The sequence below is a fragment of the Quercus suber genome, unplaced genomic scaffold (assembly GCF_002906115.3).
Source record: "Quercus suber isolate HL8 unplaced genomic scaffold, Cork oak 2.0 scaffold_9, whole genome shotgun sequence".
NCBI lineage: Eukaryota > Viridiplantae > Streptophyta > Magnoliopsida > Fagales > Fagaceae > Quercus > Quercus suber.
The window spans coordinates 486315-502584 of NW_027069475.1; the positions used below are offsets into that span (position 1 = coordinate 486315).

Genomic DNA, 16270 nt, shown 5'->3' on the forward strand with positions numbered 1-16270 from the left:
CAATTCCCTGGACTGGTACCTTGGAAAACATCAAAAGGTAGTGCCAATTGCATCAGAATGTGAAGTGTGTTGATCAGCGGAGACATCATTTTTGCCTGTATTTAAGACTCCAATCTTGATAATAGGTGACCTCATCTGCCGCGACAATAAAATGTCTTCTCTAAGAACTGCCTTTAGATATTGAAGGTATACCTTTTGTCATTTTTACTTACAGTCTTGTCATAGTTACTAACAAAAGAACTCCCAATGAGTGTTATTTTAATGTCTTTTCTTTTGTCATTTGATTTAGCCATTGTAATTGTAGGATACAAAGATATCTTGATCTATTAAAGGACCTAAGTTGAAAGAAGTGGTAACCCGCAAATAAATCACGATCTTGGTCTATGAAAATAAAACCCCACAAATTTAAGGGGGGAAAAAAAAACAAAGAAAGGACTTTTAGATAAGCAACAATGCAACATACGATTTCGACTCTATCATGTAATTTCATAAAAAAAATAAAATAAAATAAAAAAATAATAAAAATAACATAGCGTGAAAATAAGACATACCATACTACTTAGGTTCTCACTTTTCAAACACAATTTGGGGATTTTTTAGAAAATAACCATAAAACCCAAACAATAGCATAAGTTAGGCAACGTTTAAAATTATATTAGTTTATAGTAATTCGAGTACAGAGGAATTGATTTCCCTATTCATATTTGCCTATTTTGCCCGTAGCTGAGGTGGATGAAGAATCCACGTAGATAAGGAAATCGAGTCCTTTGGACTCATTTCTTATACATAGAAACTGAGTTCATTGAACTCGGTTTTTATACATGGAAATCGATTTTAGTGAACTTGGTTTCTTTGTATAGAAACCGACTCTAGTGAAGTCAATTTCCTAGTCCTGTCAATCCATCTCGCAACACCATCAGTCTCGTCCCATAGGCTGAACGGTCACATGTACTGAGCAGGAAATCGATTTCAGAGGACTCGATTTTCATGAATGATCCCCATCCCTCCACGTGTTGCCATGGGTCCTAGCTGGGACCTATTTTGCTCCTTACCGTGGGGCACCTTCTTTAGAAACTCACCTCTACTCTTAAGAAACTCAACTCTACTCTTAAGAAACTCAGCTCTCAATACCTCATTTCCTAAAAAACTCAGCTCTCAGTACCTCATTTCCTAAACACTCATCTCACACAAACACTCTCAGGTAATGTTTTTACAATATTATTTGCTAGTTTTTTTTTTGAAGAAAATATTTAGAACATATTAGGAAAAGTTTTGTTTTTGTTATTTGTTATTGAGATTAATTTATTTGTTAGTATATTGCTAGTTTTTTTTTTTTTTTTTTCGCATTTACATTTATATTTGGACACATTTATAAGATCATGAATCTACTTAAGAAAAAATATCTATAATGACTAGTAATATTATGATTAATTATTGGGAAAAATTTTTTAAGAAAATATTTAGAACATATTAGGAAAAGTTTTGTTTTTGTTATTTGTTATTGTGATTAATTTATTTGTTAGTATATTGCTAGTTTTTTTTTTGGACACATTTATATTTATATTTGGACACATTTATAAGATCATGAATCTACTTAAGAAAAAATATCTATAATGACTAGTAATATTATGATTAATTATTGGGAATATTTAGTACATAATTGTGATTAAATTACAACATATTGGGAATTTTTTTTTTTGTTAGTGTAAATATTGTGATTAAATTATTTGCTATGTTTTAAAAAAAAAAATTAATATTGTGATTATTATGTTTTTACAACATATGGGAATATTTGTTTTGTTTGTTAGTGTAAATATTGTTGGCATTTCATACGCAAAGTTGTGTGATTGATGTTGATTGAGCGTTATAAATTTGTCACTAACACAATTGCACTTGATGATCTATAGGTTGACAATGATCCATATAAATATATACTGCGGTGGATCCCTTAGCAATGCCAACCCTTATGACGGATGCTCACTTCAAGGTCCGGGTATCCAATGCTGCTATATGATGATACGCCGTAAGTTAAAGACCCTGAATGAGCTGAAAGTAAAAATTATGGAAGAGTTGCAAGTGAACCCTACTTTACATGACATACATATTACGACTCCAGTGGACTTGTTTTCTGGGCTTATAAAAAGAGTCTAATGAACTCGTTTTCTAGGCTGGCAAACCGAGTCCAATGAACTCGATTTCTGGTCTACGTGGACACTTTGGCCACCTTATTTGTTGTTTAGAAAAGGAAACTTGAGTCCAATATACTCGATTTTATAACCAAAAAATCGACTCCTCTGAACTTGAATTGTTAGAAAGGAAATATGTTTGAAACGTTACCTAACTAATGATATTGTTTGGATTTTATAGTTATTTTATATATAAAAAAATCCCACAATTTGTTATGAGAAAGAAAAATAAAAATTACCGAGGAGTGAGGATGGTCTCTGCTCTGAATATCTCTCCGGCGGCGTGGATTGGAATATATACGCTTATTTGTCACCTCCCACTTCACCACCCAATCACCACATTATCGCAACAGCGACCAAACTTTTCTGATCCATTTCTACCAACCAACTCTACCACTTCACTCCGGGTCAATTCAAGTCAATGGACACTTTTTTTTTTTTTGATAAACAAGTCAATGGACACTTGGACAGAGTAGAAAACTGCACTTAACAAAACATTATATAATTCAATAGTTACACTCATAACAATTAGCATACGGTTGGATTGCCATTAAAATTATAAATTATTTTATTATTTAGCTTATTTTTATTATTTATGAATTTTATTGCACTTTTTAATTATATTCATAGATTTCATTGTACTATTTCAATTAACTTTTACTTTTATCTATAGTACTTTCAGTAATAAGTTTTCAGTTTTAGCAAAATAAGCAGTATCCAAATAGGCTTTAAAAGAAGCGGAATTTGAATAGTTTATTATTATAATACATTTGTTAGAGCACCGGTATTCCTGTTCCCTATTCATAATAGAAAAAGAACACATTTTAGCTGATCAAATTAAATTTAGAACTCTTTTCCCCCTTTGTATTTGTTTGGCAAAAATTATTTTTGTCAACTTATTTTTCTATTCAGTATATTTTTTCTATTATTTATAGGTCTTACCGCACTTTTTAATATTATTCATAGGTTCCACTGTACTATTTCAGCTAAATTTTACCTTTATTTATGGTACTTTCAGCAAAATAAGCGGATTCTAAATAGATTTATATATATATATATATAATTCACTTACATCAAGTCATATAAAGTAAAATTGTGTGAAAATATATAGTTGCTATAGTAACTGTGTAAATTTATATGGGCTCTATTAATTTTGCATTTAGTTTTTTTATTCTTTCTTTAGATATCATGATGATAAAAAAAAGGGTGGATGATAATTATTGTATGTGAATAAAAAGAAAAAGAATTAAATAAATTCAAGAAAAAATTAACATTTTAATGAAATATAGTGTAAAATGGATAATTTGATATAAGGTTTTTTTTTCGAAGTGAGTATATAAGATAGAAAAAAAAAATTCTAATACTAAAATAGAAAACAAAATTTGTATGAGATAATGAAGATGCTCTAAGCTATAAAGGCTCTTGTAGCTACACATGTTCTATATTATATCTATATCATGTATAAAAATGAAATGCTTTAATTTTTTATTTTACTCTTCTCCTATTGTGCCATGTAGACAGTTTTTTTCCTTCCTATTTTTTTTTTTTTTCCTAACGTTTAAAACTTATCTCTTAAATACAATTATACAATTTTTGTTTTAGCAAAAAAAATTTCTAGTGTTTAGTTGGATTTGGATAGAAAATACAAATAAACAGAAAACAACGTAATCTGTAGCCAATAGAAGACAAGCACAATACAACAGAAACCATTTTCCGCTTTTAATGAGCAAAAAAAATTTTAATATCATTTACTCATCAAATCACCACAAATAAATTTCATACCACATGTTTTCTAGCATAATTTCCAAGGTCACAAACAATGCAATTTAATTTTCCAACCAAAATTTACTCAAAAAAAAAAATTCCAACCAAAAAAAAAAAAACGTTTTTAAGAAGATGATTCATTTTTTAAAAACATTTTGCCACGTCCATCAATTTACTGACCCTTCAGTCTCCTCCATCCCTTTCCTAGTTTCGGCTTTCCCATTGAGATATGGCTCAAGAAAATTATCAGGTACTAATAATTACTCTATGGCTGGACCCTTGAGCTGTCATAACGAAGAATTCCAGATTTTAGTAAATGACTGCATATCCACTTTCATTTCTCTCTCATCTCAAGACTACGATTTGTTTGTTTCGCTGTAAAATATTTTTTGGGATTCATTCAATTTATATTCCATTCAGTGAAAAAAACAAAAAACAAAAAAAAAAATTTCTTTTGGAAAAACGTTTTCTATATTTTCTATGGTTTAATATGACAAAAAATTGAATAAACAAAAAAAAAAGGTTACAAAATTAAGAATAGAGATAACTTACAAATTACAATGTTGTTAAATTAGTAAGATTTCCAAGTTCCGTCGGAAGCTCCCTTGATAATTCATTAACCCCAGCATTTGATAAAAATATTATTTTCTCACTTTTTTTCTAATAATAGTAATTGCAATTAATTAAGAATAATTGTACAACGATTTTGGATCACAGTTTAAGTATACAGGTATACACTCTCCTGCCATTATGAGGTGGAAAAATCAATACAAAGAATATAAAAATTCACAAACTAGAGAGTCCACAAAATAAAGTACTGACAAAACCAGAATTTATTCTCTCATCCGAGAAAGTTCTTGCCTCTCAAGCGTTCTTTTCCTCCAACTATTCCACATAATGCACGAAGGAGCCACATTCCACCCCTTATTCCAATATGAGTTTAGTTTTCTTCTTCACAATTGAAGCATATCAGTATGATACAATGTTCTCAGCATCGCCCATCCCACTCCAAACATCACAATGTTCTATAGTAAAACTTGAATGTATAAATAGCATTTGCTATCAATAGCAGGGATACTTTTGTTGCTTCTTCCACATCTTCAATTTCTGCATTAAACAATTATCAATTAAATAATTTCAAGTTAACCACTCTTGAACTAATGAGTACAACTGACATATGTAGCACTATTTTATCAAAAAAAGACATGTAGCCATATCATCAAACAAGTTGAGGGGTTTAAGCAAATAAAGGTTATGAAATTATTGACAAAAAAAATAATTTGCCTGTAAGCTATAATGCCATATGAACTTAAGAGTGCTTACCAAGATCAGCTTCTACCATGTAAATGCAGGTAACACATATGAAGGATATGCATCATATTTGGATGCAAGAGCTTGCACAGAAGATAAGTCTGCAGCTTCTCCAAAACCAACAAGTCCAAGTTCGTTTGCATGGATCCCACCAGTGATAAAAGCTGACTGGATTCCAGCAGCATTTGCACCCTTGATGTCATGATGGAGAGAGTCACCCACAGCAATAGAATCAGAAACATCCACATCAGCCATGGCCATAGCTGCTTCGTAGATTATCTGAAACAGTTTTCAAATGGTATAAAACTAGACTCTGGGGAGCATACAGGAAGGATGTATATCTAGTTGAAATAAATACAATGAAGCGAACAAGGGTTATATCACAAACACTATAGTCAAGAGAAAGACAGAGAGATCATGTCCCATCTTTCAGAGTGACAATTTATCAGGTTGAAGATCAAACATCTATACATATCACAACCAAATAATTGATAAAGCATGTAGGATTATTAGAAGAAATAGAAATAGCAGAACAAGATTCTTATATATATATATATATATAAGAATAGCTTATTGATAAGAGAATACTTCATGATCCTGGGTGCACCATAGTGCTCACCTTGTGGCTGACACCGTACCATAGTGATGAGTTTAGGGCCATAACAAGTTTCAAAGAATTATTTGATATGTGCTGTGTAAGAATGCTTATATGGATATGACTTTCAACCGAAGTTTTGATGAGAAGTTTCAAAAGATGATTTGGCAAAGTGTGTGAAAATTTCTTCAGATATAGGCGAATACTAGAAAGTAAAAACTGTTCCATTGACTTTTTATATTATGAGACACAGCTGATTGTTTGTAATAATAGTTGCAATTCATTAATCAACTTATATATGTCAAAATAATTATAAATTTGGTAAAAAAAAATTATCTATGAACAATATGATCTAACTTGAAATATTTGAAATTTTGAAAATTTCTTGCTTAGTTATTTGAAAGAGTATGTAATGCTAACATATTAAAATAGTTGCTAAACCATACATACACAGAAAATTTTATTGAAAATAATTATGAATCATATGTATATAAATATATATATATATATATATATATCAATCAATAAAATGCCAAATCAGAGAATTTGTGAAAATATGCAATGCAATTAAAATTTATTTAGATAAGAGTAAATATAATTTAATTAGAATTTGTTTAGTGTTAGGTTGTTTTATTATAATTAAAATCCCAAATTTTTGGGGATAGCTGTTGAGGAAATTAGTTAGGGTCAGGTATATGTATTCTTTTTCTCCATATTCTATCTAAAGTCATATTTTCTATTACCTCCTTAATTGATAAGTCCTTTTTAATTACTTTTACTAATGTTATTTTGGGTCATCCTCTACCTTTTTCAATTCCCTCAACTTGGATTACTCACTCTCTTTTACTAGTGCATTAATCACTCTCATTTGAACATGACCAAACTATCTCAAGGGACCCTCTCATCTTTTCATCGATAGGAGCTACCTCTATCTTTAAGCGAATTTCCACATTTCAAATCTTGTGTATATTCATTTATCCATCTTAACATTCTCATTTCAGCTACACTCATTTTATGACTATGTTGTTTCTTAACAACCCATCATTTAGTACCATAGAGCATAACTAGTCATATAGCAATCTTATAAAATTTTCCCTTTAAGCTCTTATCTTATGATTCGCATCCTCTTCAATCTGTCCACCTCTATGAATTACTTATCCAAGATATCAAAAGCTCTCACTCTTTAGCATCTCTGGCCATCAAGTTTTACCATCCATTACTTTTACTACACTTACATTCCATGTACTCTGTTTTATTCCTACTAATTGAAAGCCTTTCGATTCTAAAGGGTCTCTCCAAATTTCTAACTTGGCATTAACTCCACTCCTAATTTCATCTACTAAAACTATATCGTCTGCAAAAAAATACATAAACCAAGGGACCTCTTGAATTGTAGTGAGCTCATCCAATTTAGACATGGAAAAAAAATCAAATTAACATATACACATACACAATATATTAAAAATACATATTTAGAGATATATCAATAAATAAAAATCCAAATCAAGAAAATTTGTAGAAAATATGCAACTTAACTAATTTTTAAAGAGTTTTGAAAAGACCTAACGCAATTTAATCAAAATTTGTTTAGTGTTTAGTTGTTTTATTCAAATAAAAGAGTTCTAATTGGTTTTAACGAACATGTAACAAAAATTGAATTTAAACAAGATAAATTACAATTATGACATGGAAAGATAAGAGATTTAAAAGCTTATTTGGCAACAGAAGAAAGAGTCAACCAATAAGTCAAAAACTTCATTTTATTTATATTGTATAGATTATATCATAAGCAAAGGATGAGACAAGGAACTACACATTGCAAGCTCAGTTATCAACAGCACCTGTTTATACTTGCATGCTACCTAGAACAAGGGTGTCACTGTCTGGGTGCACATGAGCACACAACGTGATAAAGTACATGATGCTTTCTTTTTATTGGTAAATGATGATGACAAAGAGAATATGTGATGAGATCACCTTATCAGGCTTCCCCATCCATTTCACTTCACCACCAAGCTTTTCATATTTGGCCGCCAGTGTACCTATTAATATTAAATCACCAAACGGTAAACCCAATAGATCCAAAAGCTATAAGACGAATAAATTACAAAAAATTGATTTACCAAAAAGGAAGACAAAAATATCATAGAAATTCAATATTTGGTTCAACTGACCAGAATTTAGTAGTAATAGACCGTATGACCGAAATCGACCTTTTTTTTTTTTTGATAGGTGTGACCCAAGTCAACCTTTAATAGTAATTCAAAAAATTCACAAAAGACTTGATTCTGATGTAACTAAATAAATTTCACAAAGAGCTAAACTGCTGGACTAAATATGGAATTCTAAGAAGCACTAAGAGCAATAAGCACTATAAGTTGTTGAGAGACATTAAAGATCACTGAACATAGATTTTATAAAAGTCCAATTCAGCTAGTGCAAACCAAAGCAGGCCGTGAATGCTTCAAAGAAACTCCATTTGCGAACAAAATGCTTCAAAGAGTTTTGGTGGGGCTATGGTTCCGACAGAAAGTGTGATGGAGGAAAAGTATGACCTGATGCCTATCATCAGACCCTTATTGAAGCATTGTGTAGGTAAAGGTAAGACCATTTTCCACTGGCTGGATAACTGGCATCTGGGCCTTTGTGCCTAATATATAGTCATAGGGTCACATATGATGCTGGAAGCAGCTTAAATGCAAATGTAGCTAGTGTAATATAAAATGAAAAACTGGGTTTGGTTGCATGCATAACTTACCAATAAAAAAAAAAATAAATAAATAAAAAAAAAAACCTGGGTACAGCCACAAGTTAGATCAGTTGAGCTAGTTGGGAAAAAAAAAGTCAGCTACACACAGTCAATTCATTAGTGAAGATTGTGTTTCTAGGCTGCATATAAGATAGGAACACAATTGCAGAAACCTGGGAAACTATTAGGCAAAAGCTACTTCTTGTTGACCGGTGGAACATTGTTTGATTTCCAAAAGCTATTCCAAAGTTTGCTTTTAAAAGCTGCTTCACCATTAAGAACAGGACTAACAAGGGACAGATTAGCCTAATGGGGTTACTCTGGAGATATGTTATATCTTGATTGCTCCTTTTGTTGGAGATTGTGGCTAGCAGTACTTGTGAAATGCTTAATCAACAGGCAAGCTCAAATCTGGGAAGAGGAATTTAAGTGGGTAATGAGTAAATTGAAAGGAATTAGTTTGTCATTTTGATGAAATTGGCCAATGCATTAGAGGTGAGAACAGTTATATAAATGAGCAATAAGGGCGTTCAAGAAACTAAAGAATGATCCTTGTGGACAATTTACACAAGAAAGCTTCAATAAAAATTATCCTGATTATGACTCCGTAAAAGAAAGTAAGTCAATTATTTTAAGGCATTAAGCAATGTAATTCAAAAGGCTTCAATGAAAAGGTAATGGTTAGTATGCTTGGAGTATAATGTGGGCTACACTTGCTTGTATTAATGCTTCAACTCAACACTTCCCTTGTATTCTTTCCAAAGTTCACACCCCCCCCCCCTCATGCATAACTTTCCAATCAAAAAAAAAAAAAACCTGGGTACAGCTACAAGTTAGATCAGTTGAGCTAGTTGGGAAAAAAAAAGTCAGCTACACACAGTCAATTCATTAATGAAGATTGTGTTTCTAGACTGCATATAAGATAGGAACACAACTGCAGAAACCTGGGAAACTATTAGGCAAAAGCTACTTCTTGTTGACCAGTGGAACATTGTTTGATTTCCAAAAGCTATTCCAAAGTTTGCTTTTAAAAGCTGCTCCACCATTAAGAACAGGTTACTAACAAGGGACAGATTAGCCTAATGGGGTTACTCTGGAGATATGTTATATCTTGATTGCTCCTTTTGTTGGAGATTGTGGCTAGCAGTACTTGTGAAATGCTTAATCAACAGGCAAGCTCAAATCTGGGAAGAGGAATTTAAGTGGGTAATGAGTAAATTGAAAGGAATTAGTTTGTCATTTTGATGAAATTGGCCAATGCATTAGAGGTGAGAACAGTTATATAAATGAGCAATAAGGGCGTTCAAGAAACTAAAGAATGATCCTTGTGGACAATTTACACAAGAAAGCTTCAATAAAAATTATCCTGATTATGACTCCGTAAAAGAAACTAAATAAATTATTTTAAGGCATTAAGCAATGTAATTCAAAAGGCTTCGATGAAAAGGTAATGGTTAGTATGCTTGGAGTATAATGTGGGCTACACTTGCTAGTATTAATGCTTCAACTCAACACTTCCCTTGTATTCTTTCCAAAGTTCACACCCCCCAAAAAAATTAGTATGCAACTCTAAATGAGGCATCAACCACAATAAAATAAGAGACCATCAGTTGGACCTAAGATGTAGAACTTTCCCCTTTTCTATTTGCAAGATTTAAATCTAAGACCTACTCCAACCCTACTCGACTAATTACAAAAGATTGTAGCTATAATACATGTGGCTAACCCTAACTAAACTGTCCAGGGTCCATAATCAACCCTATAAAATTTGGGACTAAGTTTTGGCTGTTGTTATTGTGGCTGTAATGTATTTAATTATTACATTGTAGATACTGTACCCAAAAGAGTCAAAAGACTAAATTAAACATTTTTACCAGGCATTACACGCAAAGCTCTCGCCTCAACAGTCACAAAATCGGGATTAGCCACCACCATTGGAATTCTTTTAGCAGAACAATGCTCCAATGTTTTCTCAAGGTCCTCAAGTTTCATGGGAATTGCAGTGCCAGAAGGAGTCCCCATGGCTTCACTGCCATGCACCAAAACAAATTCAGCCTCTCCAACATCCTCTACAACTTGTAAGTCTAGGCCCTACAACAAGAGTTTGGATGCCAGATCATTTTATCAAATGTTCGTCAGCATAATTCAAGAGAAATTCTCATGAATAATTAATATGATTGCTAAGCACAGTGATTCTTCATGCAAATCTCTTTCCCAGGTTTTGTTTATCACCCAAGTGAACCCCATAAAAAACTTGGCTCAGTGAAATGACAAAAGTAAGAAGAGAATAGGTGACAATAAGATTTTATGATGAGTTTTACCAATTCCATAAACTTCTACTTAATGCCTAAGTTTAGTTGGACAATGCCTGAGAATGAGAGAAAAGAGGTCATCTTGAGTAATCAGCCTGCTTTATTCAGACTTTTAAACAGGAATCTAGTAATACCCAGTTCCAAGAGACCATAGATTTCTTTTATGTAAGTCGTAAAAGATTTATAACCTTATAAATCATAGATCGTTCTCAACAAACTGCCTCTCTGCAGAGGGTACACTCAATAAAACCAGTGATTCAAGAATAGTGAGTTTTGATAGCGTGTTGGTCATGTTAATAACATAAATCAAAAGGATGGAAAGAGAGAAGAAGGGTTCCAATAAAAGCAAAGGATCAAAAAACATATGGATATAAACAACTGCACATAGAGCATACCTCAAGAGATATAGCACCCCGGTCACTCCATGTCATATGGATGCAAGATCTTCCAAGAGCTGCAAACCAAGCATCATCTCTCCTATTTAAAGAAACTTCCATGAAACAATAAGCCATAATAACTCAAGTATACATTAGTTACAAAAAGGCATAATACAACATAATGTGGATAAGTAAACAAGTAAACCAAGAAGATACAATCATGTACATAGAAGACCATCAAATGCACGAACAAGAAGCGTTTTGATTTAAGTTGTAGATATTGCAAGAAAATAAAGGATTGAAGCTGAGAAAAATAGACATACTGCAGTTACTCAAATTAGAGTTGCACATGATCTAATACAAACAAATTCAATTCAATTCTGTCCCATGTAGACTAAGAAATCTTATGTTCACCACATCAATTATTTATCTCCAGTCATCAACAACAACTAGCTGAGGGAAACTCATTCATTTACAAAGAATGTTATTTGTCCAACAAAGCTGCATAGATTTTAAAAATGTTGTAAGGCTCTACATGACTCTTTGCATCACTTAAGTGTCTAGGCAAGCGCCTGGCTCACCTTTGACAGCTCTGAAATAGACACAATTTAAAATAGGTATCATGTTTAACCTTAATAAAGAAAGCATCATAACCACATATAAACTATTCATGCCTGAAGCCTCCAGTTAATATAAATGCTAATGGAAAAATGAAGAAATAACAAACCTGTACAATATATTTGAAAAACATAATTACATGAATGTTTGCAAATATTTATAAACTATGGATGAAACAAAAATCAAGCCAAATCACAAAATAAATAAGTTTCTACAAATGTTACAGATGCATACATACAAGTTAAATGGAGTTTATCAATATTACTTGAGCAACTGCAAAGAGTTAATTGGACTGACCAGTTCATCATGAAAACAGCAAAGAAAATGGAATGAAACTTGAAAGCATCAGCGATTAGGGTAACTAGTCATAGAAGATATGTGGGATATGGTGGTTAACCTTTGCAAGTATTGATGTGTTAATTCTCCACTGGTAATAGCTCCTACAAAGAGAGAGGGATCAAAACCAAGGCCCTTCATCTTTTCCATAGTGGTTGATGCACGTCTTGAGGAGTTACTTATAATCACCATCTTGCTTCCAGTCATTGCTAACTTTTCTACTATCAGACAAAATAAACATAAACTATATCACATCGGAAACAATTATGGTCTCAACTACAAACAGCTAACCCAAATCCAAATAGAGGAGATGAAAACATTGCCAAGAGCCTCATAGATCAACTGATTAGCATCTCAAGGTTTTCGAACAAAGACATCTAAGGTTCAAATCCCCCCACCCCCAACTATTGAACAAAAATAAAGAGAGAGAGAGATGAAAACATACAAGTTAAAATTGCACCAGGATAAGGTTTTTTGCCATCGTGAAGTACTCCAAATTGATCTAAGAACCATGCCTGCACACATATTACCAAAATGCTAAAAGCATCTTATATTTGTGTATTTGACATCAACACATAGTCACATACATATGAATATATCACAATACACAAAAACAATCCTAAATATACACACATACAAATATGCTTGTTTATGTGTACGTACCAACATGAATGATCATTGGAAGAGGAATAGCTGAGAGCAGTAACTCTGAAAATTCTCAAAAGAAGTCAGTTCCCAAGGAAAGGAGGGAAGGGTTATCAATTGTAACTTTGCAGGATTATGTGGATGTTGCTCTAAGAAGTAGCAAGATTGGTTGTGATTGTAGGGAAAGGTCTCATAACCCGGGATCATGTGTTGGATAAATTGTTATTTGAGTTGTGTTTTATTTGAATTTTGGCTAAGTTATCTGTGTGCTCGTCTTTAGGAATAGTGATAGGTATTATCAGTTTGTTTTCAAATGTAATTGTTATCATCAGCTTGTAACTCCTCTTGTATTTAAGAGGTAAGATGAATAATAAAATCAAGGAGAATTAAACCCAAAAAAGGTCTATCTTTCTCTCAACCTTTAGAAGATTGGCCATCTCAAACTGACTACACTATAAATTTATTTTCTAGTTCACATCAGAAGGCACAAGTGGTTACTAACGACGGCACTAAAAGGGGCTACAGTAAGAGAACTACCTCTTACTCTAGACCCATTGTTGAAATAAGTGCACTGGTATGGAACTTCAGGGTTCTAAATGACCCTGTGAAGCAGAAAAGGAGGTGAAATGTACTGTTGGTAGGAGTTTGTCATTAGACTTTTAGAAACAAAGGTAAAACTAGTTAAAACCCTCAAAATAAAGAAAGCTATCATCTTTTTGGGGGGGGATAAGTAATGAAAATTTTATTCGAAGTCCAAAAAAGGAGCCACCCAAGTATACAGGAAGTACACAGCAGGGGACCAAAATAATCAAATACACAAATTACAAGCATCAATCAAATCATAAACAAAAAACTAGAATGACTTCCTATGATAGACATCCAATCCAATAGTGTTCTAAAGAAAAAAAAATTTTAAGTCGGCTACTGTCCTTTCAAAGTCCTCAAAGAAAGCTATTATTCCTGGTTGAATTTTCCATTTCTCCTATGGCTTGCATGATTTGGATAGGATCTGGTTGTGTTGGAGTACTCACTTGGTACAGGTCAAGGTCATCTATCAAAAGGATAAACTATTGCATTGAGAGGTTTATGTTTAGGCTTGCAAATGGTGGTTTGGCACATTTGTTTAGGCTAGTAATCATGATTTGGTAAGAAGAACTATCTAGAAGGATATGGAGCATATCAAAACCTGGTTGGGGATAGACTATGAAACACGACACTTCATTTGGGGTGCCGTACCTTATGTTGGACACACGGCATGCTCGGGAAACTTTTGCATGTGTGTCCCAACCATGTCCTTTAAAAAATAAAAAATAAAATTTAAAATTGCGGGACATGGTAACAAGAGGAATCAAATTCCCTTTCATCTTTCACAAAACAAAGAGAGCATTCACGCTCAAATAGTAATAGTGCATTTGAAAATGAATAAATATTCTTATTCTTGGTTTGTATTCTTTTTTCTTTCCTTTCTTCTTCTTTTTTTCTTTTTTTTTCTTTTTGGGTTTTTGAAATGGTTAGAAATCTCCTATTCACTACTCGAACCCTTCCCCTCCCCCTTAACCCCTAGCACTAGTTTGTATTCTAATTTTAAACAAGCAAAAATCCTTTAATAGTCATGAATTCACTTTATTATCCATTATTTCTCTTTAAACAATATATATTTACCATTATATGACAAACAAATGCTTAAAAATATATAGAAAATATAAATAAAAATATATTTAATAATTATTTAATAAATGTGCCCCGCCATACCCATGTCCTATTTTTTCAAAAAATACCATACCCATATCCGTGAACGTGCTTCCTAGGGGACAGATCATGTCTTCTAATTAAGGATTTTAATGTTGTTAAGAGCCCCTATGGGAAAAATCAGTAGGAGAAAGCCTAAATTATTTCAAAAAAGAGTGCAGCTTTCATTTCCAAGAAATTGGACAGAGTTTTAGACAACACTACACTGCTTGGTTTGTAAACAATAATCAAGCAAAGTGGAATTCATAATGCCTAGAATATCTAATCATAGTCCCATTCTCTTTTAGTAAACTCAACTTTGGCACCATATGGATTGGGAATGCAATGGATTCCCCCTAATAGCTTTTATAAACTAAGCTTGACTTCACCCAATACACAGTCAAATGCTTCTTCTTTTTTCTTAACAACTTTGTATATTGTAAAATTTGTAAAATGCCAAAAATTGTGTAATTTGTGTTTTCAAATAATATTGGGTTTAGTTTGGGTTACCTTGAAACGACGCGTTTCGGCGAGGTGTTGAAGGCCGGTGAAGGTCTGAAAGAGCTGAGCCTCTTTGGACGGAACAGAGCATCTGGCTGCCATCATTCTTTCTTCTTCTTCTTTTCTCAGTCTCTGTATCTACTGTTTATCTACTCTTAAATAAGAGGCAAGCCATTGATAAAAATGTTCACTATTCTATATTATATTACATTGAGAGAATCTAGGTTTTTTAAATATTAATTTTGTTTTTTTATAAGTAATGCATTAGTTTAAAAGACTTTTTTTTTAAAAGGTTCGGTTTATAAGATATGTGTAATAAAATCTATAATGTCTTTAACATTATTCTAAATATATTTTAAATATAAATGTTTTGGTTTGAAAATTGAATTATTTAAATATAAGCTATCAAATTATTGGTAATATAAATAATTCATTTCTTAATAAAAAGTAGGGTAATTGCACTTTCCTTCAATTTCTTTAGTAATGGAATAATTGTAATGTCCATCTGAATTTCAAAACTATACAATTTCAAAGCCATACCTACTAATCTTAATAAGTACATATAATCTACTAAATCTGGTGTCATTAGGATTTATATCAAATTTAAATAAAAATCGATTTTTTGGGGGGAAAAATACATGACTAAAATTATGGCATCCCAAAGACTGAATTTTTAGTTGCCAATGCTGTTTAGCAAGCTCAGAAAGTTCATTCTCCTTTTCATAATAATAAAATGGTAAACTTCATAACTCTTAACGCTAGTTCCATCCTGGCCAGGCAACAAAAACTGATGATTGAGGAGAATACCTATAGTTAAGAAGGAAATTCTTTTATCTTGTGTATAAAATATAATTTGATGGTTATAAATTACAATAAGAAAAGTGGATTTGAATTCTAAATGTTGATGCCAATTGAGCAATAAATCTCCTAACTATGGATATTCTTGTTGGACAATATAAGGACATTATTATCAAGCGTGTCTTTTTTACTTCTTTCTTTAAGTTGCGTTTGAATACTTGAATTTGAATTTAAATTTGAAATGCCTTAATTTCAAATTCATAAAAATTAAAATATGCCACATGGATTTCTAAAATTCTATGGGGTTAGAAATTATTTTAAATTCAACGATTTTAAGGTGAATTTGTCAA

At 32.2% G+C, this 16270-nt stretch overlaps 1 protein-coding gene across 3 annotated transcripts; it reads right to left on the reverse strand.

Moving 5' to 3' along the window:
• Window positions 1–4580: 4580 nt before the first annotated feature.
• Window positions 4581–15295, reverse strand: LOC136068830 (uncharacterized). Of its 3 annotated transcripts, XM_065776579.1 has the most exons (8): window positions 15132–15295; window positions 12694–12763; window positions 12310–12469; window positions 11313–11394; window positions 10480–10696; window positions 7834–7898; window positions 5274–5540; window positions 4581–5057 (listed from the first exon to the last, which is right to left on the reverse strand). In XM_065776579.1, exons 1-7 carry the CDS (start codon window positions 15225–15227, stop codon window positions 5286–5288), a joined length of 945 nt encoding a protein of 314 aa, XP_065632651.1. In that variant the 5' UTR covers window positions 15228–15295; the 3' UTR covers window positions 4581–5057; window positions 5274–5285. The 3 variants fall into 3 exon arrangements, with proteins under 3 accessions (XP_065632651.1, XP_065632653.1, XP_065632657.1); XM_065776581.1 differs by lacking the exon at window positions 12694–12763; XM_065776585.1 differs by lacking the exon at window positions 15132–15295 and having other exon boundaries at window positions 12310–12466; window positions 12694–12769.
• Between the last annotated feature and the right edge of the window lie 975 nt (window positions 15296–16270).